Source organism: Sceloporus undulatus, chromosome 1 (assembly GCF_019175285.1).
Source record: "Sceloporus undulatus isolate JIND9_A2432 ecotype Alabama chromosome 1, SceUnd_v1.1, whole genome shotgun sequence".
Taxonomy (NCBI): Eukaryota; Metazoa; Chordata; class Lepidosauria; order Squamata; family Phrynosomatidae; genus Sceloporus; species Sceloporus undulatus.
Window position 1 is genome coordinate 315,999,561 of NC_056522.1, and position 23,580 is coordinate 316,023,140.

Below are 23,580 nucleotides of genomic sequence, written 5' to 3' on the forward strand. Positions count from 1 at the left end.
TTGCCCTTTGTTTGTTCAGACCATATCCATAATTTCTTCTGTCTTTTTCTTCACTGCTAACAGTAGGAAAGGGAACTGGAGGGATCACAGCTTCCATTTTAATGCTGGCAATCTGTTACTCGGATAGGTTAAAGCATTTTATATAGGGTGCTGTAAACAAAAAGAAAAGAGCCAGTGGTGTAATGGTTTGAGTGGTTCAAATCCCTACTCACCTATAGCTATCCACTGGGTGCTCTTGGGCAAGTCACATTCTCTCAGCTTCAGAGGAAGGCAACATCAAATCTCGGAATAAATCTTGCCAAGAAAACCCTATTGTAGTGTCACCATAAGTCAGAGTTGACTTGAAGGCACTTAACAACAACAACAACAAATCTGCAATTCTGTTCACATTTACCTGGAGTAATTTTGATGGCTCTAGAAGGGGATATTACACCTGAGTAGATTTATATAGGATCTCCTAATACTGGACACATAAACAAAAGTATTATGTTAAACATATCCAGGCAGGAATGTATAAAATAGAAAAGGACATTTGTAGGCTTTAAAGTGTAAAGAGGTGTGAAACCACTGTGGAACAATTGTGTAGAATAAATTAATGGACTACGGGGATTGTCCTTGGCTCACAATCCTGATAGGATATGAAAGAATAGAATAGTTTATCCTTCCTTTGATTATTCTAAATCAGAGTAGGATGTTAGAGCATATATTGACTTAAAATAATTTGCTGCTTCTTGAGGGTGGCAGCAGAAGTGAAGAACCAAAGTTGCATGTTGGACATGCAGGACAACACAAATATATATTCCAATGAGTAATAAAAGAGTCTTTCATAGTGCTGCTACTTTACTATACAAAGCAAAAAAATAGTCTGCATAGTACTTTCTTGCTTTTATTAAGACTGCTGCTGAGGATGGTCTTAAGTATCTGGTGATACTTTAACTTAATTAATCTTTCTGTTTTCTTATTTTAATGAAGTGTATGCTTTAGTGTATAACTGTGATAAAGAAGTCCTTAGGTTAAATTTTACTCAGCAAGAACTTGACCACAGGACAGAATGCAGCTTTGAAATGAATTGCACAACAGTGTAAATGTGTACGTTTAAGCCAAGCTTTGTCTTCATTATGCTTCTCTCCCAGTACCATGGGTTCCCGACACTCTGCCAGCCCTGTTGTTTTCACCAGTGCCAGAAGTTCGCCTAAAGAAGAGCTTCATTCTGCCACTTCCCCACAGCTTGCACCTTCTTTCTCCTCTTCCTCCTCCTCCTCTGGCCCTAGGACCTTCTACCCACGGCAGGGTGCAACTAGCAAGTACCTGATTGGATGGAAAAAACCTGAAGGGACAATAAACTCTGTGGGGTTTATGGATTCAAGAAAGTAAGATCATTTTGGTTCTATTTTGGTGGGTGTTAATTTTGAACATGAGGAGCCTCTACAGGCATTTTGCTCATAGAAAACTCTAAGTGCAACAGTGATTTAAGCCAATTAAAGTTCTTGTAGAGTAAAATTTAAGAATTCTATGGAGAGATTGCTATAGTCTGTAAAGTATATTAGGGTGTTCAAATAATTGTATAAAATTATTTAATTAAATTGTTGAATCCAAAAAACAACCTCTGCTCCTTCTCTTCAATCACTCACTTTCACTATAGCAAGTTCATTTTGAAAACCTAAAACATTATGAAACTCCAATCTGTGTTTGGGATCCTCTTCCCCCAGCTTTAAAATACAAAAAAGCATTGTACAAACTTGGGAAGATGAGATGTCAGGTACCATGAGAGGAGCTGTTTTGTTTAAAAGATACAGATTTTTATATTTGATTATTAAATGAATTAAAGGATTTTTTTTCTTTCAAAATATTGATAGTCAGTCATAAAGTATAGTTGCTACCAGTCAACTTCTCTTTAGGCAGAGAACCTGGAATATTACAACTCTTAAAGAGAAACATGCCAGTCAGTGCCCTTATTCTTTTGAGTACCAGAGGAATGGTGGCAAAACAGATCATAGCAACAGTGTTTTGGAAATACAGTCGCCGCTCCATTTTCATGGACTTGAAATCCGCATCCCTCACCCATTCACAGGTGGCAAACAGAAGGGGGAAAATGGCGTGCACTCCTGCAGTGCACCCCTGTGGGTGCCCGCAGGCATGCACCACCATTCAAGCCAGTGGGGCTTGAATGTAGGTGAGTTTCCATTTTTGCGGGGGGTGGGTGGGTCTGGAACGGATCTCCCATGAAAACAGAGGGGCAACTTAAGTCTTTCTCTTCTGTTACTTCAAAAGGATTAAGAAATGCTATTTTAGTTATTTGAGATAGAGAACCAGTCTTATATCAAGCATGGCATAGTTACAGGTGTCATAATCTTAAGTAAAGTGTTAGAAGCAAGCTCACATACATGAAATGAAATTAAAGCCAGTAATTAATAACAGGCCAAGCCCCAATGATACAGCAATATACAAACATAAAGTAAAGGACAGGTCTTCTAAAACAGGATGTAAGACAGAATGGGAAGGGAATGATGGGGTAGTTCTATGGACAGCATGGAGCAAGACAAGAGCACAGTAATACCAGGGAAATGAACTACCTAGCATTAACTGGAAGTCTTGGGCAGAAATTTGATTGATTGATACCTTAGCCAGTGGGAAGGCAGGGACAAGTCAGTCACAGTGATGAACAGATTTCAAATTTAAGTATGGCAGGTGCTGAGCAGGTCTTCTGTTGCTGATGTGACTAGGTTTGCCTCTTTTGTAATGAGGTTGTTATCACTGCATAGAAGGATAAATGTTCCTAACAGGTTTATTCCTTTAAACAGGTATTTAACTGCCCACATCCAAATACTTGTTTCCCATCTATTTTTTTCCCCTGAATAACAGGAGGTCTTCTGCTTCAGATCCTTTGAATCTTAAACATATACACTCCTTTCTTTAAAGGCGTCACCAGAGTGATGGTAATGAAATGGCACATCCTAGATTGCGCGCCTCAGCCAGAGATCTTCGAGCCTCACCAAAGCGAGCATCTAAATCAAATATTGAAGAAGAGTTGAAGAAGCTGATCGATCTAGACAGCCCAACACCAGAATCTCAGAAGAACTTTAAGGTACCTGTTGTTGATTTGTTTATTCTGTTTATAGTCTGACTTTTTTCTCATGAATGGGACTTAAGGCAGTTTTCCATACAATAGTGCAACTTCAATTAAAATATAAAATAAAAGTAAACACAGCAATAAAAGAAAGAAATAATAGCATGTGTCTTGTTAAAAGTCTCTTCTGCAGTAAGCAATAATACTCTACAATTATTTATTCATTTTACTTATATCTCATACTTGCTGCCAGTATGGGTTACCTTTCAATTGGTACAGGATCAGTTGCCTGAATATATAGATTTTTTCCTGCTGGTGGAAGGTTAGCAGGGAGGGACAACACTCCCTTAATTACATCTGGTAATAAAGAATATGTAAATTTAATTCCAGGGCTCAATTAAAGGTCCTAATTCTGACCTTGAACACTGAATAAGGATATCTTAATATGCACTTTGTCCTGAGGACATTCCCATTGCATAGAGGTCTACTATGATGGATCTATAAACCTTCTAAAAGTGCAAGCGAGTCCAAAATTAATAGGTGTTTGTCCTGCACTCTTAGTGTTTGTCCCACACTAGTGAATGGAGTTCCCAGAGAAGCCTACCAATGTTATTTACTAAAGTGCAGCAAATTGGCTAAAAATAGATATTTGGGCAAGACTTTTTAAGCTCTATTTTTTAGATAAACTGTTTACATGAAATGCTGATTAGTTTATTTACTTTTTTTTACATTTGCTTGTTACGGTAACTATATAATCATAACTAAATACAACTCATAATGCATAGCTGAATAAAACCAAGATCTGAATCAGCAGCTTATTATCTACTGACACCAAAGACAGAATGGAAGAATTTTTAATGTTTTCTCAAATTCTGACTTTCAGCAGTATTTCACATTACAGCAATTTGTCCTAGAAACCAGAACTCTGTGACATATATTAACAGGTTTACATAGGGAAGGTTTCAGTAGTTTAACAGCTGCAACAATTATAGTGCTTATTTCAATATACAGCTGAGGAGTGGGGAGATACTATTTGTTTAACAGCTACTTGTTCCTCATGGAATGTTGATTTCCAAATACCACTTTATTCACTTGAGTGGTTCTTCCACTTCTGTGAACAGAATACTTGAACAATAGGATGTTCACTGAACTTTTGTACAGCATCTGTGCCTTATTTTGGAACAACCAACATTGCTTCTCTAACTTTTTAAAGTGAATATGCACACTAAGTAAGTCTGCACAGAAGTCTTCTTTAAGGGTTTGCCAGAAGTACTAATGACTTAATGATCTTAAAGCATCCAGCAAATAATCTTGAAGAGAGAGCCCTGATTTCTGAGACCTCTGTGCTGAAAACACTCCTTAACATTTCATGGTTGTCAGAGATTAAACAGTTTCCACAGCAACCATGCAAAAGAGGGCACTTGCAACTTCTTTCTTTGCTTGTCAAAACCCAAAGAGGCTTATTAAAACTTGTAAGCATGAGGTTCCATGTACAGATTATTTTTATAGTGTTGCCTTTGAGGCCGAAGCAAAAGAAAATAGCTGTTGGCAAGCACTCTCCTCCAAATGTCTGATGGTGGGGGAAAGGACAATCACCTTTCTTGTGACTTTTCAGACAAGGACTGTTGTCTTTTCACAAAATCTCTATTCATTTAAATGATTTATTATCCTAGTTACTGTTAGTACATGTCTGTTGTGGAAGTCTTCATGATCAATGGCATTTGTTCTCCCTCAAGTAATTCTCCTTATTTAGATGATAGATGATTGCCACTCAGTTAAGCAAATGATCTGCCAAACAGTATGAATCGTATACTGTTCACATTTCTTTAGAAATATCTGCTCTTAGTAGACAAGGGCAACGTGACACTCCTTCCTCAGCTCCTTGAAACAGCTTATTAAGAAGGAGCACATAATTTCCCCCAGTAGCAAGAGTAGCTGATGTTTTTCTTGGAGGGGTATTTCCTTTCTTAACCATTCTTCTGTAATTTGCTTCACCCCAATTTTTCACTTTCCACTTTGACAAACAAGAGAGGAGGGCTGTGCTAGTCATTGCCTCCTTCTAAAGAGGCGGAAGTGTTTCACCTCCAAAAAGGAAAGGGGTAACAAGACTTCTGTTTAGACAAAGTGTCCAAGTAGACGAGGACATGGCAAGGTAGTGCATTTTTCACGGCTGGCAAAAGTATTTGTGAAAGTTCTTTTTCTGCTCTCAGTCAGGTATATTTCACTGTAGAGGATGTCAGTTGTCCTGTTCAAGTCACACACAACACAGATCATGGCAGGATGAAACAAGGCATAATCAGATGAGCAGGCAGAAGCAGGTGGAAAGGCACATGCATACGTCTGCTCATGTAAGATTGAGGAATCAGTGGTAATGTCCCTTCCTGTCATTTAGAGAAGTTCGCATCCCAGCTCTAGATTATGTATTTAATCTTAAGATTTTAAAAATCAAACAGTAATGAAACTATCCCCCCACCCCACAGATCCATCCCCAATTGTCCCCCATTACATACATTTGTACTTGCTTATCTTATGTGCCATTTTTCATCCAACACTGGACCCAAGAGTAGGTAGGTCACTGCATGATTTTAAAAAAGATACAGCTAAAATCACAATGTTACAAAATTACCATGAAATTACTTATCTTTAAATTTAATTTTAAATTTTAATAAGTGTTATTTTATTATATTTTGTGCTGGGATGAAGGTTTATATGTAAGTAAGCAATGTGAAAATGTAAGAAAAGGGTACAAAATGGTAGTGAATGTGCACCTTTTTAATGAGAATGGAATAAAGAATATTATGTAAACAAAAAACTTTAGTAAAAACAATGTAAAACACATTTGAAGCATAAAACATAAATTGTCACTGACACTCATTTTTAAATGAGGTCTCATAAAATACACTTATATGTGTATTACTATAGGTTGTCTCATATTTCTTTTCTCTTCTTTCAGTCTCCATTCCCTAGCACTCCTACCTCAAGGCGTGCCTTGCAAAGGACTCTGTCAGATGAGAGTATTTACAGTAGTCAAAGGGAACACTTCTTTCCTTCACGAGCGTCTCTTCTGGACCAAGCCCTTCCAAATGATGTCCTTTTCTCCAGCACATATCCTTCTCTCCCCAAGTCCTTACCCTTAAGAAGGCCATCATACACATTAGGAATGAAATCTTTACATGGTGAGTATGATCCCAGTTACTTGTTAAGAAAATGTCTTACATTCATTGGCTGGTGTATTTGTGGGGTCTTTTTCAGCCTAATTTCTGCTGTGGGCTCAAGGTAAACAAGCTTCCTTCGCAAATTTAGGGTACTCTCTGTACTGCTTTCTTGTTAAGGATGGCAATAATATTTGAATGATCAAATAGGGGGGAAAAAACAAGAAAGGAGCTTTTTGAGTAACAGAAAACCCTGATGAGACTGCTTTCTTGTTGTTTTTTTTTCTCCACTCCACTCCACTCCTCAAATAGACTTGAAGACTACTCCCTGCCTTTGCCACCCCAGATTCACCCATTTCCTGTTCTCCCAAGCATGTGGGACAGGAAGGCAGCCCAGCAAGAAAGTTTGTCATAATGTGCTATGTTCCATTAGCTGATGCACAGTGATGGCATCAGCAGCTATTGGAACACAGAGCCGGATGACATCTTCATGATTGTGAACCAGAGCACAAGTGACAAGAGTACAGTCTCCTGATCCTCACTTGGGTTCCTTCTCTGTCTCTCACAATATTGTGCTGCAGGAGGGGAGAGAGCTAGAAGAGAATCCTACAATGCTCTAGTTTCACACTCCTCACCTTTCTCACCCCACCACTATCACAATGTGCAACAAGAGGGCAGAAGGAAATAGGAGAAGACACAGGAATACAAACAGGAGAATGATGGCCCTTGTGGTCTCTTCCAGCTCTATAATGCTAGTCTGTGATTCTAAGGGGCTTGACAGACAGGCAGAAAGGGGCGGCGAGATGCTGCCACTTTTTGCCCCAGAAGTAGGCCACAGCAACTACACAGTGCAACCTGCACATGGCAGAAAAAGAACCCCTGTTCTGCACTGCACACCCGCACTCCATGATGATGCCCCTCATGCACCATGCCATTTGGACGCAGAGCATGAGGCATGTCATCAGTGCGTGCGCCATCTGAACACACGTGTGCCAAGATAGCACCCAGACAGAGCGGTAGGGCTCGGAAGCGTGTAGACGCTCCGCTCTCCTGAGCCCTAATTTCGGCCCTGGCATAGCGCCAGTCTGTACTGGGCCTAAGTCTAATCAAAAAGGTACATTGGAATAGCAAAATCAGCAATGAGCATCCATCTTACAGTTTTCAAGGACACTCACACTGTCCCTTTGTCCTGCCTAGCTTCCCTAAGCCTAACCAGTAATCTTGCCACTCAGTCTAACTATAACCCACAGGTTAATTCTTTGTAATAACTCCCTCACTTGGAGTATCTATTTGGTTACAAGCCCCTCAACTCTGGACTTTAACCTTAGTTCCTCTCTGGAACCTTCAAAACTGTGTCACTCTCTGGACTCAGCAAGAGTCTATCTAACTGAAAACCAAACCCCATCTATCTTCCACCTGCCACTAATGAAATTTTCATCTTCCCCCAGCCAGCATTTCATTGACTGACGACATCTGGCTAGCCTAAATCTGCCTATTCTCTACAGTCAGTTGCCTGATTAGTAAAAGTGAAAGGCATGTAGAGGTAGATTTAATGCCACCATAAACATTAGGCAACACAGACCTTTCTAGTTCCTTTCATGTTCGAAAAATATCCTTTGATTTTGCTTGATCTGCAGATCCTTTACTTTTTTTAACTGATACTTTAAAAAGAAGCTGTGGGCTTGTTCAGACCTGTTAGCTCCTGGAATCTCTGTATCTAGTTAGATTGAGAGGGGGCCTGTATGTTCATGTCACATTCATTGTGTGCCTGTTTGAGTGAAGGATCTCTGTAACCCTGGAAGCTAAAAATCTGAACTCCAGGAAGAAGGTGCGTCACATTCAAAAATATGGTATCTGACTATATTCAGTGAATGGGTTGGGAATGCTTATAAGCATAACACCTGCTCTCAGTCTAACCATGAATAATTTCTTGGAACATCATCTGAACAAGCCCAGAATATTTGTGAGGATTTACTATACCCAAATATAAGGTTTGTTCAACTGTTTGTCCCAATGAAACCCATTAAATTAATGAAAGTTACAACCTCCTCTTGATTCATTGAGTCTGTTCTAGCTAACAGTTGAATTTATGGTTGTGTGTGTGCGCGCGCGTGCGCGTGCACCTTCAAGTTGCCTGTCAACATATGGAGACCCCATGAATTTGATAGGGTTTTCTTAGGCAAGGACTACTCAGTAGTTTTACCAGCACTCTTCTCTGAAATATAGCCTACAGCACCTGGTATTCATACGCAGGACTTTTAATTTTTCTGTCAGTCGATGAATAAAGTAGTCAGTAAAAGAGCTGAATTCAAGTAGTGAAGCAGCATGGTGTTGTGGTTTGAGTGCTGGACTATGATTTTGGAGAACAGGATTCAAATCGCCACTCAGCCATGGAAATCCACTAGATGACCTTGAGCAAGTCACACACACTTAGGAAGGCACATCAGAGGAAGGCGAAGGCAAACCCCTCTGAACCAATCTTGTCAAGAAACCTTCATGATAAGGTCACCTTAGGGTCATCATAAGTAAAAAAACAACTTGAAGGCACAGAGCAATAAATACAGTACTCTTACATTTCTTGAATTCTTCCTCTGCTGTACTCCTATAAGTGTTTCCGCTCTGTTTACTCTACAGTGGTACCCCGGGATACGAATTGATCGCGTTACGAAATTTCCGGGATACGAAAAAGTTAGATTGGAAAAAACTGTTCCGGGATACGATGTTTTTTTCGGGTTACGAAATTTATTTCGGCGCGAAATTCAAACGCAAAGCGCGGCTAGCGGCTTTCCAGCGCTAACAGAAAGCCTTTTCGGGTTGCGAAATGTATCGGGTTACGAACGGAGCGGCGGAACGAATTAATTTCGTAACCCGAGGTAGCACTGTACTTTGGTTGTGGCACGGGGGTGGAAAGCAATGGGTTTTTTTCCTTAGCTAGATCACTCCTAATACTGGAGGGGTTATTTCTCTCCTAGGAGAACTAGAAGTCTTCCACGTTAATCCTGCCTTCTGTGGAAGAGTAGAAGTGCACTTGCTCCATTCCCCATTGACCAGAAGGATATATTAGACCATCTTTCCACTAACTTTTGTGTAGCTTCCATTTGGGACATAGTACAGGTGGCCCTCCATATCCACGGATTTTTATCCATGGATTCAAGCATCCACAGCTTGAAAATACATATAAATTCCCAAAAGCTAAACTTGATTTTGCCATTTTACGATACCCTTGTATATAATGAAACTTGAGCATCCACAGATTTTGGTATTCATAGGAAGTCTTGTAACCAAACCCCAGCAGAAATCAAGGGGCCACCGTATAAAGCCAAAAGGGAGAATAAGATGTTTTTACAGAATGCTCTTCCAGTTTAATGTCAGTGTTGATGTTTGTTTATTTCTTTCCTCTGTTTGTTTGCATTCATTGTTGCCTCAGGAGAGTTCTCTGCCTCTGACAGCTCCCTCACAGATATCCAGGACCAGAGGAGGCAGCCTATGCCAGACCCAGGTCTTATGCCTTTGCCCGATTCTGCTTCTGACTTAGACTGGTCAAACTTGGTAGATGCTGCCAAAGCCTTTGAGGGTAGGTATTTGCCAAGTATTATTTGAAAAACTCCTTCTAAAATCTCTCATTAAGGAGCTTTTAATCTATCATTTTTATCACTGCATAGTGTGTTCTATTTCTGAAGCCCAAATTCTTCCAATACTGTGGGCTTCCCAACAGTGTTGTTCAACTTACAGTCCTTTAAACCAGTTTTGTGTCCATTTACATTTGTGTTGGTCCAGATTTTTTTTTAAAAAAAAAAATTACTAGTCATAACATATTTTCATTGTTTTTCTATGGATCTGAGTGTTTTTAGTTGATCCTTATGCATTTAAAAAGGTTTGTGTACATACCTTTTCCATTGGGCCAGGAAAAAAGTTTTAAAAGGAGTTCAGTTGAGTGATATTTTGGTCACAGTTTGAAATAAAACATCAGAATGGTCAATCCAAATATAACATGCTGTAAAGTGAAAACAGGCAAAATGTTCAGTACTGAGAACCCATATAGGAAAGTCTTGAAAATCCATGTGAAATATCTTTCTGCAGCCCTGATAAACAATAACCACCTTTCCCCTTTTTATAATTGGACTGGCTTCAAGGAATGATTAACAGAAGGAAGAAATGTATTCCACAACAAAAACACAGTGTGCATGTTGGGACCTAACAGTATGCTGTGGCTTACCTTGGAAATGAGTCAAACTGGACTTTGAGATTGGAAGTTTTCACTTCTATTTTCAATTTTCAAACACTGTAGTTCAGCATTTATCTTTAAATTGTGGTTAATCTTAACAAGACAACTTTTTGTAGCCTGAAGTTTGCCTGTTTTGGTAAATTTTAGTTCACACTAACCACAGTTTCTGTGGGTTTGGCAATGATGCTGGATCTGTGTAACTGAAAGTTTTTAGTTTCTTTTGCATGACTGTAGCAGAAAAAGAAGAAGGAACAGCTGATGAGCCCATGTTTTGCTCATGTAATCCTAATTAGTAGTTGTATGTCACAGCTAAGTGAAGCCATTGTGTTGGAGGTTACATTTCAGTGTGAGAAACAAGGAGAATATTAATAGAATGGGCAGAAGAGGAGCCAGATGGAGTTAGTTTCTCAACAGAAGATGGTGGTTGTTTCTTACCCCACTTTCTGAGGCACCTTTGAGTGCCTCTCTCTACCAATTGTTGGTTTTGTTCCAGGGATGTCCTAAAAGGTGCAACACATGCAATTCACATGCAATCTTAGGTGTCATCACTGATTTACTTCTTGGCTTTGTTTTAGGCATTGTTAAGGATTTTTTCCCTTGCCATTCTTGTCTTCCTGATTTTATTTATTTTATTCTCATTTTTATTGTGATTTATTCTTAATCACAAGAAGGAACTGTTCTCTCACTCTAAGAGTATAAGTAATTATTTTGTCAAATGTGTATAATTATTTTGTGGAATGTGTAGCAGTAATAATAATAATAATGATAAGTCTGTCTTTCTTTCACTTCAGTCCAAAGAGCCTCATTTTTTGCAACTGGTGACGAAAACCACAGACCTGTCAGTGTTGCTTCTAATAACGATCATGCTGAAGACCAGATTCCTGCACAGATAAAGCCTTACACCGAGTAAGTAATACACAGAGATACAGGATATTGCACATTTTCTATTGGAATGATTAATAACATTTTGAAGGCATTTTATTTACTCTCCCACCTTTATTGCTAAATTATTCATATCAAATGAAGATGTTTATGTAAGTCTAAATTACAGTATCAGATCATTGTAATTCCTACACTGAGGACAAGCAAGTCCTGCATTGCATTTCAAGAATACAGTTGGCCCTCCACACTTGTGGCTTTGACTTCTGTGGTTTTGGTTATTTGCAGATTTGATTAATATGTTCTCTCTAGGAATCCCTAGGTCCTCCAAAGAAGTTATGTTGGAAATTAACATAAAGTTGCACTGGAGGATCTAGAGATTGCTAGAGAAAACACTTTTCTAGGCATTTGTAGGTTCTCCAGTATGATTATGTGATCAGCTTTTGGCAGATGTTGATCACAGAGTTGTGTTAGAGGACCTAGAAATTCCTAGAGAAGTGGTCTCTGAGGTAAAAAAAATAGTAATTTTTAATTTATGTTTTTCCCACTTTCACGGGGGTCTTGTGCCCCTAACCCCAGTGAATGTGGAGGGCCCACTGTACAACTCTCAGATACAAGGAAAAAATATATTTCTGCCTCCAGGAGGCAGTGCTATTGGCACAAGAAAAGTAAGAAGGGTTCACTTTCATTCATTGTTTTTGTTTGCTCCACATAAACTGGCAGAAACCAAAGAGATTCCTTACACTTCAGGGCCTTGTGTTGCCAGTTGTAACAATAAATAAAAATACTTAAAATGAAATCCTGTTTGTAATTATTATCTGAATAAACTGTACTTATAATATACCAAACATGAAAACTTTATACCATCCTGTTATAATAAAATGTATTTTATTTGTGGTGTATATGTGTTAGTAATTACATGAAGTAGCAAGACAATTTTCAATCTGTAAAGGTTGATAATACTGTACCATATTTTTCCATTTCTGAAAGTATACATTTCCTGCTCTGCCTCAAGAACCCCCCAGTTTCAAAAATGTTGGTAATTTTACTTCTTCTTTGTGGTCTCTGCGAATCACACAAATGGGTTTATTCTGCGCCTGCGCAGCAATCCTCGGAAACTTCTAGAATCTCTAGGCAGAAAGTAATGTATCTTTCTGCAACTTTTTGGCGGTAGCCCCGCCCACCCGTATATAAGGCCCCTGGTGGCCCGCTCTTCCTCAGTTCCTTCATTCCGCCGCGCTAAGCAGCTCGAGGAACTTCGCTAGCTTTTGCTTGCTCTTCTACTTGGAATCTCTGGCTTTGACCTTTTGGAAATTCACTGACCATTCTTTCGGACTTCCCTTGGACGGACGACTTCTCATTTTGGCTTGACTCGGACTGGTAACGGACTTTCTTACCATGGCCTCTTTCAAGCAATGCACTAAGTGCAGGGTTAAAATTCCCAGAACCGATGGCCACGACAAGTGTGTCCTCTGCCTGGGCGAGACACACATCCAGGGCACTTGTGTCCACTGCAAGGCCATGTCCGCCCAAGCCCTCAAGAATCGGGATCGGACTCTCAAGGCCGCCCTCTATGAGAGGGTTCTCAACCAGCCGGGCGGCTCTGGAGCTTTTGGGGAAGCGGATGCCCCCAAGACCCCTAAGAAAAAAGGGGAAAAACGCTCCCACCAGGACAAGAAGTGGGTTCGCTCGTCCTCGCCTCCCGCCAAAAGCCGCCGTAAGGAGCCCCCAAGCACGGTCTCAGTGCCTCCGCCTGAATCGAGGCCAGTACCGTCGACTTCACCTGTTCTTGAGCCGGTGAGCACCCCGACTCCGTCTATACCGGCCCCTTCCCGGATGGTGCCGCTCGAACCCAGAGTCCTGCTCACTAGTCACCTCTCTGTACCGGCGGACAGCCTACAGATTGTGCATGTGGACTCTGAATTGGAGGGAGAGCTTCAGGACTCCTATGCTCCATTCTCCCCTCAGAGGCCGAGGTCAAGATCTCCCTCACCTCCACCAAAGAGACGGCCGCGCTCTGCCTCACAGGACCGGGCCACCCTAGGTACTGAGGCCGACGAGGCTCTGGCTGTACCTACAGATCATGATCAGGACCTCTTCCAGGCATTCCTGGATCTCGTCCACAACCAGCGCACGGGACAGTACCTCATCCCGGTTGACGCGTCCTGCCTGCGCCAGGACCTCCGTGCTCACGCTCTAGCCCGTCCCCCGGATGGTGACACCTCCCGCCGGGACGACCTCGGGACATCCTATCCTCTCATCAGGCGACGAAGCCCATCTCCTTCGGGGTCCGGCTCGGGCTCTCCTCGTTCCGTATCCCCCGCTTCGGACGAGGATGCCCCGTTTGTGCCTCAAGGCCCCTCCGTCCCTTCACCTACGGATGACGTTCAGGCTTTTGCAGACAGAAACATACGGATGGCTGACGCCCTCAAGCTAGAGGTCGCCCACCCCGAGGACGATGCTCTCGACCCGGTGGAAAGGAGGATCCACGGTTCGGCTCCAGCTCCACTGGTCCTGGCCTACCTCCCGTCCCTGGAGAAGATCGCTAAGCGTTCTTGGGACGCCCCAGCCACCATCCCGTCAACTTCACGCCGGATTGAGAACCTCTACCGGGTTACTCCATCTGCACCCTCCTGGCTATCTCACCATCCCAAGCTGAATTTGGCTATAGTGGAAGGGGCCCAGTCTACCTTCGCCCCCAAAACCTCATCCTTGCCCGTCGACAAGGACAGTAAAAAGTTAGACGGCCTGGCTAAGAAATTTTACGCCTCTGCGGCCCTGGACTTGAAAATTGCTAACTATGCGGCTTGCATGGGGGCCTATGTTCAGCACCTGGTGGAGAAGATGGATCCCACCATTTCTGACTTGCCTGATGACAGGAGACGCATGATGGCGGCTCTCAGGAACGAGATCCACCTGATGGCTGGACAGCAGATCATCTCTGCCAGGCACTCCACGGACTGTGCGTCTAAGGTCCTCTCTGGATCCATAGCTCTCCGCCGCTATGCATGGCTCAGGTCCTCAGACCTCACCCCCCAGGCTAAGGCGGCTATTGAAGACATGCCCTTCGACAATTCAGGGCTCTTCAACAGAGAGACGGACGAGAAGCTCAGCTTCAGGTACCGGATGAAGACCGCCGCTAGAAAGCACGGTATGTCCTCCGTACCATCCAAATCCCCTCGTCAGAGGTACCCTGGTCAGCGCCCCGGCACCCAGGAGGCCAGTACTGTTTCCAGCCCCAGGACCGTCCTTACCAACAGGACAATAATCCTCAGGGCCAATCCTCCAGGTCACCTGCTCCCCCATCTGACGGCCGCCAATCTTCCCAACCCAGGTACCAACAAGGGTACAGGAAGAAGGATGGCCGGGGCAAGAGGAGGTTCTGATGTGATTCCGCGCACCTCGTCACCACCAGGCTGAGCCCTTTCTTCAACAACTACAGACTCTTGGGCACTTAACATCGTCCGTAGGGGTTATGCCCTAGAGTTCTCTGAGCTCCCACCAACTGGAGCCTTTATTTCAACTGTGCCCTTGGACACCCTTCTCGACGAAGTGCGCGCTCTTCTGCACAAAGGCGCCATTGAACCGGTCCATCCCTCCCAGTTCAAGCGCTGCTTCTTTTTCAGGTACTTCACTGTACCGAAAAGAGACTCTGGCCTTAGACCAATAATGGATCTTCGAGCCCTCAATGACTTTATTGTCTACAAGAAATTCAGGATGGTAACCCTTGCTTCTATTTTACCACTCCTGCAGGAAGGCCACTGGTTCGTGACGCTGGACTTGAAAGATGCCTACTTTCACATAGCTATCCTGGAGGACCATCGCAGATTCCTCGCCTTTGCCGTGGGACATCAGGCGTATCAGTACAAGGTCCTTCCCTTTGGCCTTTCTACAGCTCCAAGAGTTTTCACCAAATGCATGGCACCCGTGGTGGCATACCTGCGTCAAAAGGGCATTACAGTCTTCCCATACCTGGACGACTGGCTCCTCACAGCACCCTCAAGGGACACGCTACTCAAGCAGTTGGAATTTCCCTTATCCCTACTTCAAGCACTGGGACTACAGGTCAACTTCAACAAGTCCACCTTGACCCCTACCAAGCGGATAGACTTTATAGGGGCAACATTGGACTCCCTGCAGATGAGGGCATACCTTCCAAGAACAAGGTTTCAGGCCCTCTGTGCATCCCTGCAACCCTGCCTGAGCCGAAGGCGTCTTCGGGCCCGTGCAGTACAAACCGCCATGGGACATTTAGCCTCCACCACTTTTGTCACGCCGTGGGCCAGACTGCGTCTAAGGCCCATTCAATCTTGGTTCCTATCCGTGTTCGACTCCGTCCAACACGCGCCTACCAAGCTTCTCACCATCCCCAGGACTGTACAGAGGTCTCTACGATGGTGGCTCCAACCCGACAACGTCTGTGTGGGGATGCCATTCCTACCCCCCCAGCTGGACATCTCTCTGACCACGGACGCCTCCCTACAAGGATGGGGCGCCCACACGCTGGACCTTACAATAAAAGACAAATGGTCACCGGCGGAAGCTTCCTTCCACATCAACATCTTAGAAATGCTTGCCGTGGAGAAAGCACTCAGAGCCTTCCAGTCGGTCCTTGCTGGGAAGGTGGTACTCCTTCTCACCGACAACACCACCGTTATGTACTACCTCAACAAACAAGGAGGTACAAAGTCGAGGACTCTGTTGTTAGCCACCATCCGCATCTGGGAATGGTGCATAGCACAAAAAATTCTTCTACAGAGCATCCACCTGCCCGGCGACCAGAACGACCTGGCAGATCATCTCAGCAGGTCACCCTCCACTTTCCACAAGTGGAGATTGCACCCAGAGGTAGTCTCCCTGCTCTTCAACCAGTGGGGAACTCCCCTCCTCGACCTCTTCGCCTCCTGGCTCAACGCTCACACCGCAAGATTTTGCTCACGGTACAGAGACCCAAGATCGGAAGGGGACGCCTTCCAGATCAAATGGACTCAAGGACTCCTTTATGCCTTTCCTCCATTTCCCCTCATCACTCGAGTCTTCTCGAAGACGCTGGCCGACCACACGGATGCAATTCTGATAACTCCGTGGTGGCCCAGACAACCTTGGTTTGCTCTGCTCCTGCAACGAGCACAGGACTATCTCCCCCTCGAGCACTGGCTCGACCTCCTCTCGCTCCACGGCGGACGAGTGCACCATCCCGAGATGCAATCTCTCCCATTGGTAGCATGGAGGATTCTATCCTGAGGACACTTCCATCCAGTGTACAGGATATCATCAGGGCAGCTCACAGACCATCCACACGGAGGTCCTATGCCTACAAATGGGATAGGTTCCTAACCTTTTTACAATCGAAGGACGTTCCACCATCCCGTGTCTCCATTCCTATGGTCCTGGACTTTCTCATGTCCTTGGCGGACGCAGGACTTTCTTTGAGTTCTATCAAGTGCTGCCTGTCGGCTATCTCATCTCACTACCTATTTCAGGATAAGCCTTCCCTGTTTGGTGATCCTCTCATAAGGAGGTTCCTAAAGGGATTTAACAATTTGCATCCACCGATTCTAGACCCTACGCCACAGTGGAGTCTAGATACTGTCCTGGCACATTTGGTGTCCAAGCCCTTTGAGCCCTTAGCTACCACGGACCTCACACTCCTCACTTGGAAGACGGCATTCCTGGTAGCTATCACCTCAGCCCGTCGAGCTGGTGAACTGTGTGCTCTGAGGATGGACCAGCCTTTCCTCCGTTTCCATAAGGACAAGGTGGTGCTCCGTACAGACATTACTTTCTTGCCAAAGGTAGTGTCTGCTTTCCACATCAACCAGGACATTGTTTTGCCGACTCTGGCTCCTAATCCGACCACAGACTCTGAGCGTCAGCTCCATGCCCTGGATGTCCGCAGGGCCCTGGCGTTCTATCTGGACAGGACATCTGCTTCCAGGCGTTCGGAGAGACTTTTTGTGTGCTACTCCGAAGCCAAGAAGGGGCTGCCGGTGTCACCGCAGAGGTTCTCCAAGTGGGTGGTCAGTACCATACACCTCTGCTACGAACTGGCTAGAAAGCCTCTACCAGGTCGGGTTAGGGCCCATGCAACTAGGGCGGTAGCTGCATCCTCAGCCTTCTTGACGGGGATACCCCTTGAGGATGTGTGCAAGGCAGCTGTCTGGCTCCAGCCTTTGACATTCATTAAACATTACAGGCTGGATGCGAGGGCCAGGCATGAAGCAGCCTTTGGGAGGGCAGTGTTACTTTCTGCCATGCAATAGACCTGTGTACTGTTAATAAATAACACAGCTGTTTGGTTTACATACTTTATTGATATGTGATTATTGGATATTGACACTCCCTCCTCCACTGACTATAGCTCGCTAGTCTAAACCCATTTGTGTGATTCGCAGAGACCACGAAGAAGAAGTACAGGTTGCTCACCTGTAACTGTGTTTCTTCGAGTGGTCATCTGCGAATTCACACAAACCCGCCCATCCATCCCCTCAGTGTCTGCTCATTGACAACGCTTGTTGCCGCGCTGATTAGCGGCTCATTCGGAACTAAGGAAGAGCGGGCCACCAGGGGCCTTATATACGGGTGGGTGGGGCTACCGCCAAAAAGTTGCAGAAAGATACATTACTTTCTGCCTAGAGATTCTAGAAGTTTCCGAGGATTGCTACGCAGGCGCAGAATAAACCCATTTGTGTGAATTCGCAGATGACCACTCGAAGAAACACAGTTACAGGTGAGCAACCTGTACTTCTCTGGTATTTTTAAAAACATTATCAAGCATTGTTTATAGCAAGGAGTACACTGCTCTAAAACCCCAAGATGGATCCACTGTTGAAGTAATATATAACACAGTGGATCCATATATATACACATACATACACTTGTATCTCAGACTTTCCTGAGAATCATAGGCCTGGGACAGATGGGCTCGATGCGGCGTGCTGCTGCCGATACTAGGATTCCGGAGCACGCGGCAAATGCCCGCTCTGGAACCCTAGCACGTGACGACAGTGGCATCATGGTGGCATACCGTCCACACGGGAGGCGCCATCTTGATGTAAGCGATGCACAGCATATAGATATTGTTGCACATTGCTTATGTCACGAGTGCACCAATGAGGGGACACCGGGCACTTTGACTGCTGCAGCGTCCCTCCGCAAGCAACCAGGCTGCTGCTAGCCCATCCTTTTGGGATGGTTTGTACCAGGCCGTAGATTCATAGAGTTGGAAGAGACCACAAGGGCCATCCAGTCCAAACCCCTGCCATGCAGAAATACACAATCAAAGCATCACCAACAGATGGCCATCCAGCCTCTGTTTAAAAACCTCCAAAGAAGGTGACTCCACCACTCCAAGGGAGTGTGTTCAACTGTTAAACAGCTCTTATTGTCAGGAGGTTCTTCCTAGTGTTGTGGTGGAATCTCTTTTCATGTAGTTTGCATCTACTGTTCCATATCCTATTCTCTGGAGCAGCAGAAAACAAGCTTGCTCCATCCTGAATGGACATCCCTTCAAATACTTAGAGGGCTGTCATATCACCTCTTAACCATCTCTTCTCTAGGCTAAACATACTCAGCTCCCTAAGGCTCTCCTCATAAGGCATGGTTTCCAGACATTTCACCATTTTGGTTGCTCTCATCTGGACAGAAGATACTTAAAATATCTAAATTGCTGCCCTTAGTTGCCAAGTCTTCCTAAAAGTTTATACAGCTGTTCTAAAACACACTTAGGCCCAGCACAAGCACAACGCTTTTAAAGGCCTTAGGCCTGGCTTGTTTCCCAAACCTTTGTTAAGCTCCCAAACATAAAATAAATACATTGCTTTGTTTCTTGTGCCTTCCCTCAAAATTGAAAGGAACTAATGAAAACAGGCTGTCACTTTACAAGAAGAGAGGCTGGAGAAGTTGCTTCACTATCAATGCAGGTGTAACACAACCATAATTAACATAGTATATTAAGTTCAGAACAGACAAAAGAATGTACTCTTCTAGATTGCATAATTAACTGAGTTCAGTGTCAAAGAATGTGGTAACAACTACTAGCTCAAGTGGGTTGTGCTTTTTGTTTTGAATGAGCTAAATAAATCATAGTGAAGTTAAATGGCAATTAGCTATTATAATGAAACAGAAATGTCATAGTGAGAGACACTGTACTTCTTAATAAAACAAAAACAAAAGGGCACTCCCTTTTTGGTATATGCTCTTTTTTTGCAGATACCTCTGAAAGCTATAGTATTGGCCTGCTTGGCAACTTGGCCTGTACTTGAAAGGGTTTGCTGGAATAGATGGGCCCTTCCTTGACTCAGCAAGACTCTTGTGTACCCTCATTCTTCTTATGGACAGACATAACCTTGAACCAGAGCTTGGGAAAATTTGCAGGGAGCAAGTAACTTTTCTCAGTTTTGCACTGAACTACATTCAAGGAAAGCAATCCATTGGTTTTGCCTGCATATGGCTATAAAGAAAATGATCAGCAGTACAAGCTTCTAACTTGGTGTCTGTCTCCTCCTTCCTGCAGTAAAGAGTCTCCTCCATCTCTTGCTTCTAAAGTGAGCCAGCTAGAAAGTATGCTGAGAATGCTGCAGGAGGATTTAAAGAAGGTAAATATTTCTATCCACAGAAATGATTTTTGTTTAAATTCCAGGTTATATCAATGTCATTATGAGCTCAAATATGTAACATTCCCATACTTTCAAAACATGCTTTTCTGTTCTTTCTGTTGTTAACTGAGTGCTATTGTTTTTAACCCTAAATTTTGACTTTACAAGAGATTAGATGAAATTTGAGCATTAAAATCACTGAGTTCTAGCGAGGACTGATGAGGAAGAGATCTTGCTCTGTGTCCTCCATAAAGTTTCCCATTGACTAAGGAGATCTGCTGCCCATGAAAATACTGGCATTAGATGATTTGTTATTTTTTAATTGCTCACTTGACACATCAGTTCCTGCAACTGCCTTTAGCAGAAGACCTGAAACCCAGCAGATTTCTTAACAGATCCCAATACAATTTGCATTACAAAGATATAAGGAGATGGATAGAAACGTTATCACATAAATCAGAAAAATTGGCATTTCCTTATGCTGAGTCCAAATGTCAAACTATTTCAAAAACATAATAAATTAGAAGGTAGGAAGCCTAGACAAGGTGGAAATAATGCTTCTTTGATGCAGTCTGACCTGGTAATAATGGTGGCGTTCTTGACAAAAAAATCCACACATGTGTCCTTTTCTCATCTCTCAGGAAAAAGAAGACAAAGCCAATCTTCAGGCCGAAGTGCAGCACTTGAGGGAAGACAATTTACGGTTACAAGAAGAATCCCAGAATGCCTCTGAGAAACTAAAGAAATTCACTGAATGGGTTTTCAATACAATTGATATGAGCTAAGAATAGCACACATGAAACAAACACACTGGCAAAAAAAAATATCTGTAGTGGGACTGAAGCTTTGATATCACCCTAACCATAACCTTTGAAAGCCCAATCAGAGCGCTTTCACATGTTTCGTACTCTGATTACCCATTTTTGCATCTCTGCAAACACGCAAAACCATTGCAGATTTACAATCATTGTCTGCCTTTTGTAGAAAAGAAGCAAAAAAAGTGATTTTAAAGAAAATAAAACTTTAACTGCTAAAATGTGAATGTCTTTATTTTTTGCACATTCTCTTTACCTTTTCTGTACAAAATGACATGGAGAGTGGACCAGAATAACTGTCCATCTGCCTCTATTTATTTCTTTTCACTACTTTGTATCTGTTTCAGATTAATCTGCTTTATTCTTGCTGCTTTAACAAATATTACAAGTTCTAGAAAACTAGAAAGATGTTTATTTTGCTGCCTCCTTTCTGTTGTATACCCCAGGCGAGAGGATGTTTTGGGTGCCTCCTTAATGATTTGCACTTCATTATCTTTAGTGCTTTCCCCCCATCTTTTGTATGGAGCCATTGCCCATTGAGTGAGTGTACAGTATATACCCAACAGAAACTAGATATGGCAGGTTCTCTAATTTCATTTTTTGAACATCTTTCTGAAGTAGGACTTTGCACTTTGGAAGTACAAGAACTGCCAGCTGCATAAGAGACAGATGGCACTAATCCTTGGGCTGCTTGAGAGAAGAGAATAATCTGTGCTGTTTTCAAAATGGCTTCTTCCTAGTTTGGGACCTTACTCTTACCAATTTTTTTTAGTGCATAATACATTTGAACCCTCCTAAACACTGACAGCACATGTCCCTGCTGACACCAAAGTTACCTAACTAGATCTATCTGTAACTCCTTGCTCTACATCTGTTACAAGACCCTAAATCTAACGAAAGAAGCAAGCTATCCATGCCTGTGTATAACTGTTTTGGCTGTTTCTCTACAATGACCAAAGCCCCACCAACTCACTGTTTAGTGACTGCAGCCCCCCTTCAACCGATCAGTAGCTGGTGGAGACTAGGGAGAATCAGAGAAGCATTTCATTGCATCCCAGTAGCCAGACACAGATTGGTTACATCATCTGCTAGCACCTCCAAAGGACCCTGGCAGATCTCAGTGAAATGATGTAATCAGTCTGTGTCTAGTTGGGTTGTCATAGCCAGACGTTTCTGTAATTCCCACCACCATCACCCCCATCAGGTTCCAAATGTCTGGAATGGGCTGCAGCCATTAAAAAGTGAATCAAGCAAGATGTGGTATAATTCCATCTGTAGAACTTTTACACTACACTCTGCCATACAGGTATGTTCTTGGCCACTGAACACTACAAAAGGGAAACCAGAATGGTCTCTACCTAGTTCTGACATACACACCCAGCTGAACAGCATGACACAAGCACCATTCCACAACATCCATGTATTTTGCCCAGAAAAGGCAACCAATTACTAGTTGCCTTTTCATTAGTTGCAATACTTAGGGTCCATTAATGACAATGTGGCAGATACATGTTGCAGTTCATGGACTGCATAATAACATAAGGCTGCACACAGTGTTACCTGTGCCTGAAACCTAGTGACTGTAGTGGCATTCCCATTTTGTAACATTATGCAGTATTGTGGCTTAAGCAGGATATATTCTTGCCCCTGTATTCTCTTTTAGGACCCTACCTATCAAAAAGAGGTCAGCAAATGCATATCAGCAGTTACTTACACAAATAAGCCTTTAATATATTTGCTTTCAGTGTCCCAGGTGAAAAGACAGTTGAATGATTATCCTTAATATGATCAAAATCATCCTTTTATTTATAGAATCAAGTTAAAGAAAGAATCTATCCTTTTGTTCTTGATGTGTGGATTTTCTAGTAATACTGGCTTGGATGAAATGTATGTATGCTGGGAGGCTAACTTGCCATAAAATGTCACATCTTCAGGAATAAACTCTTAGTATGGGGTTGGGAAAAACTTGTGTGTGCTGCAGCTTGCCTAAGCATTGTTTCAAGTGGCATGTTGTGAACCTAGTTCATAAGCTCCGCTGCATGCAACCATAATACTCTTCCCAGATCTAACAGTAACAGTCTATGTCTGTCCATTTCACAAACCCTCCCCTCTTCTCTGTTTTCCAGCCACCTTTCATTACTGGAAATCTCCTTAACCTCTGCCATTCAGTCTTCTTCCCCTTCATTGACATGCCTTCTCCTAACTCTTAATAACTGTATGAATCCACATGGTTTGCTTTGACCTAAAGTTTCATTTGTGACAACAATCCCATTGGGATGCATTTCTGATAATATTTGGACATGAAAGAAAATGGTTTTGAAAGTATTTCTAGAATGATTATACAGAGAACTAGAATGTCTTAAGAGTTTTCTTTTTCCAGTAACTTGTATGAAGGAGATCTATACAATGCCTGATGTAATTAGTAAATGGGAAATATTGCTAACATCTCTAAGCATCTTGACATATTTTTTTCCTCTCTTTATTTTTTTTTAAAAAGAAAGCATTGGGACTTTGGGCAGACTATTTATTAGAGTTTTGCAACAGAGTTCTTGTATGAAGCCTCTGAAAGGCTACTTGTAAAAAACTGACAATAAAATCCATTTTAAAGGCTCTTCTAGAAAGAATATTCTGTTTGGTTTTGTTCTTTGAATTTTCTACATATGCTAGCCCCTCACCATATTATCCATATCAGAATCCACAAATCCTAAACACTGCAGGAGATTTTTTAAAAAACCATTAAAGTACCTAATTCTTGTTTTATCTGTCGTCTTATCTCTGTATTTTAGAACGTTCTCATTGAATTTGTGGATTTTAAAAACCGTTTTAATATTCATTTTGCTTTTCG

The 23,580-nt window shown here is 42.8% G+C and overlaps 1 protein-coding gene across 4 annotated transcripts in view; it reads left to right on the forward strand.

The window, feature by feature from the left end:
- Positions 1-23,346, forward strand: part of SIPA1L1 (signal induced proliferation associated 1 like 1) — a 244,171-nt gene extending 220,825 nt beyond the window's left edge. For 3 of the 4 annotated variants that reach the window (XM_042453490.1, XM_042453499.1, XM_042453508.1), the window contains 7 exons: positions 1,134-1,370; positions 2,920-3,085; positions 6,021-6,243; positions 9,647-9,793; positions 11,236-11,350; positions 19,839-19,920; positions 20,562-23,346. In XM_042453490.1, coding sequence (XP_042309424.1) covers positions 1,134-1,370; positions 2,920-3,085; positions 6,021-6,243; positions 9,647-9,793; positions 11,236-11,350; positions 19,839-19,920; positions 20,562-20,705 — 1,114 coding nt within the window. In that variant the 3' untranslated portion in view covers positions 20,706-23,346. The remainder of the gene's footprint in view (positions 1-1,133; positions 1,371-2,919; positions 3,086-6,020; positions 6,244-9,646; positions 9,794-11,235; positions 11,351-19,838; positions 19,921-20,561) is intronic. The other variant, XM_042453517.1, reaches the window with a different exon arrangement.
- The last annotated feature ends 234 nt before the right edge of the window (positions 23,347-23,580 follow it).